Genomic DNA, 3,491 nt, shown 5'->3' with positions numbered 1-3,491 from the left:
ATATATATATATATATGGATAGATAGATAGATATACCTACACACACACACAGAGAAATCTATGTAAGGTGTATGTATGCATGTGTATGAATGTGTGCGTGTATATATATATATATATATATATATATATATGCATACATACACACATATATATGTGTGTGTGTGTATTTATCTATATTCACATATATGGCACATCTAGATAGATGAAGAATTTCAGAGGCCATAGAAAAAGAGAACAATGTGTTGCAGCAGATGAGAACTTTGATTGGTTGAGCAGCAGTCATGTGACATCACATGACTGCAGTACATATACCTAATGGCCCGCGCGCGCAATTCAGTCGAACTTGCAAGGTGAAGACTAACCAGAGAGAGAGAGAGAGAGACACATAAAGAGATACAGAGAAGACAGGGTGGAAGGGCACCTTTGGAGTGGCGACATACAGTGTGCTGTCAAGAAGTGTTTGAATATAGATACATCTCCGGCTGGAACTGAACCTGTGACGACTGGATGAGGGATTAGGTTTGATGAAATGATTTTGCTACAGAGATAGTCTGAGAGAGAAAGACGGGCACTTAGAGACCGTGTGAGTGTGTGTATATATATATATATATATGTGTGTGTATATATAATATATACATATGATAATATATACACAGAGAGGGTGAGAGAAATAGGAGTGTATGTATAAATCTAGTTACTTACCTATCTATGTCTGTGCGTCTGGCAGTCTGTCTGTGTGTCTCTTCATCTGTATGAAGGGAGTGAGGCAGTTAATTAATAATTGTAAAAAAAATCCCTGTTTTAATTACTGTAGATCCTCCTCTACACATCTACCTGTAATTAAGTGTATGTGAGTACGAGTACATTTGTGAGTGTGTGCGCGTGTACATATATATATATATATATATATATATATATATATATATATATGCATGTGAGTGTGTATACAGATGTGTGTGTAGTTAAACTGGCTGGGTCTTTGCTGATTCTTTGATTGTGCTGGTTGAGTTTATACATACATACATACATATATACATATATATATATACTCGTTCAGAGGGACAGACAATCATATGTTAATATTGTACTAAAGTACATTGGAAACAAACAGAAGCCACAAGTAAAGAGAGACGGTTGGACAGAGATACAAAGAACTAAAAGCTGGCTCTACTGCCAATGTCCCAACCTCAGGAGACAGACGAAAGAAAAAGAAAGTGTGAGTGTATTTGTAGGGGTCTGAATTTCTTTTATATCCATATTTAAAAAAAATTTTATCTTATAGGGGTCAGGATTCTTACTCCCTCTGTATTTTCTGGGGGGGTTTTCTTGCTTTTTTGGCCAGTAGTGGTCAGTGAATGAAATTTACGTTTTAGGAGGCGGGTGAAGTTGAAAGACTTGCTTAAGAGATCTTGTCTTCCAAGGGTGATTCCTATTTGATTTGTGTGTGCTTTGCTTGTTTTTTTCCCTCCCTTCTCTCTGAAAAACAAAAAAACAGGACAAAACAAAAAAAAAAAACCTTGAAGAAGATAAGAAAGGAAAATAATAATAATAATAATAATAATAATAGCTGGTATCTTCGTCATTGTTGACATCATCTTAAGAAGAACAACAACGACAAAACTGTTTAAAGCAAACAAAATGAAGATCAACGCAGGGGCTACAATGCACATGATGCAGCTGGTTCTGCAGGCTTCTGCAGTGATGGCCATGCTGGAGGTGCCAACTGAATCCCAAACAGAGACCGACTTACCTCATACTCAACAAGTAACTTCTGACTATACAGGTAGGTGGCACTTTTGGTTGTTCTTTTCTATTTCTGTAACAAAAGGAATTTGGCCGTTTGTTTCTTATTTCTCTATTGCCCACAGGGGTCTAAACATAGAGGGGACAAACAAGGACAGACATAGGGATTAAGTCGATTACATCGACCTCAGTGTGTAACTGGTACTTAATTTATCGTCCCCCGGAAGGATGAAAGGCAAAGTCGCCCTCGGTGGAATTTGAACTCAGAACGTAACGGCAGATGAAATACTGCTAAGCACTTCTCCCGGCGTGCTAACGATTCTGCCAGGTTACCGCCGTTTGTTTCTAATTGCCTAATTAAGGAATTGGGTATTTTTTTTTTTTTAAATTAGTAATTAATTGGTGTGTGGTTAAGAAGTTTGTTTCCCAGTCACATGGTTCTTGGTTCAGTCCTGCTATGGGGCACCTTGAATAAATGTCTTCTGTTGTAACTAACCCTGGGCTGATCTAAGCCTTCTGAGTGGATTTGGTAGATAGAAACAGAAAGAAGCCCATTGTATGTATATATGTATGTATGTATGTATCATCATCATCATCATCGTTTAATGTCCCCTCTCCATGTTGTCTACCAAATCCACTCACAAGGCTTTGGTTGGCCCAAGGCTATATTAAAAGACACTTGCCCAAGGTAGGACTGAACCCAGAAGCATGTGGTTGGTAAGCAAGCTACTTATCACACAGCCACTCCTATGCCCATATATATATATATATATATATATATATATGAGTAAATAAACAAATGAATATATACTAAATACACAGGCAAACAGAAAATGCAGAAGGTCACCAACTCTTCTTTTACCACACGGCCACACGTCTGCATTTATATATGTATATATATTGTTTGTTTTATATATCTGTTGTATATGCATTTTTTATTCTTCTTGCTTAGCGGTGTCAAATATGTATGTGTTTCTTTCGCTCTGATGGATCTTAAAATATCTCTGTTTGTGTGAGTGGGTTTATGTATGTAGGTATGTCTATGTGTGTGTTTGTGTTAGTGTATGGGGTGTTGCAGAAATGTTCCTGACTTTAAGGGTGTCACAAAAGGTCCAGTTGGAGGCCCAACCTTCCGAGTACTTTTTACAGGGCTTAGAAAATCTCAAGGACTGCTGTAATAAGTGTGTGAATCTGAGAGGGGAATATGTTGACTGAAATCATAATTACCTGATCCTCCAGTATTTTTTTTTACCCAAAACCAGGAACTTTCCAGCAACCTTTCATATATACATACATACATTCAATAATAAACATCAAATGTATCTTGCTGATGTAAACAACCACAGTGACGTGACTAAGGCGTTGGTTATTTTATAGTAACTAACATGGTGTCAGGTAAACTATAATAACACCATTTACTTGAAACAGATTTACTTATAATGTGTATAATATTATATTCTGATATATTAAAACTGTTGTTATAAAATACACTGCTAGTATTTTCTTTAATTTGTGAATCTTGTCTTGCTTCATGAAACTATTGGTAGGACTGTGTTCAAATTGTTTGCACCAGTTTCTGATCCACTCTATACTGATTCATTGGATTACACCAGTAGGTACGTGTATAATATTAATATTTGGGTATTAAAGATGACATGTATACTGAATACATTTATTACAGAATCATACATATATGCAACCATGTAATATACTAATTCAAGATACTTGAAAAGCAAATTAAGCAATTA

General features: G+C 36.2%; 1 protein-coding gene across 1 annotated transcript in view; it reads left to right on the top strand.

Moving 5' to 3' along the window:
- The first annotated feature begins 215 nt into the window (after positions 1–215).
- The window catches only part of LOC106879666 (deleted in malignant brain tumors 1 protein), a 36,089-nt gene continuing 32,813 nt past the window's right edge, over positions 216–3,491 (top strand). Inside the window, exon 1 of the mRNA XM_052978214.1 lies at positions 216–1,783. Coding sequence (XP_052834174.1) covers positions 1,639–1,783 — 145 coding nt within the window. The 5' untranslated portion in view covers positions 216–1,638. The remainder of the gene's footprint in view (positions 1,784–3,491) is intronic.

This window comes from Octopus bimaculoides, unplaced genomic scaffold, assembly GCF_001194135.2.
Source record: "Octopus bimaculoides isolate UCB-OBI-ISO-001 unplaced genomic scaffold, ASM119413v2 Scaffold_105217, whole genome shotgun sequence".
NCBI lineage: Eukaryota > Metazoa > Mollusca > Cephalopoda > Octopoda > Octopodidae > Octopus > Octopus bimaculoides.
The sequence above is the reverse complement of the archived record's forward strand: the minus strand, read 5'-3'. Positions and strand labels throughout refer to the sequence as shown.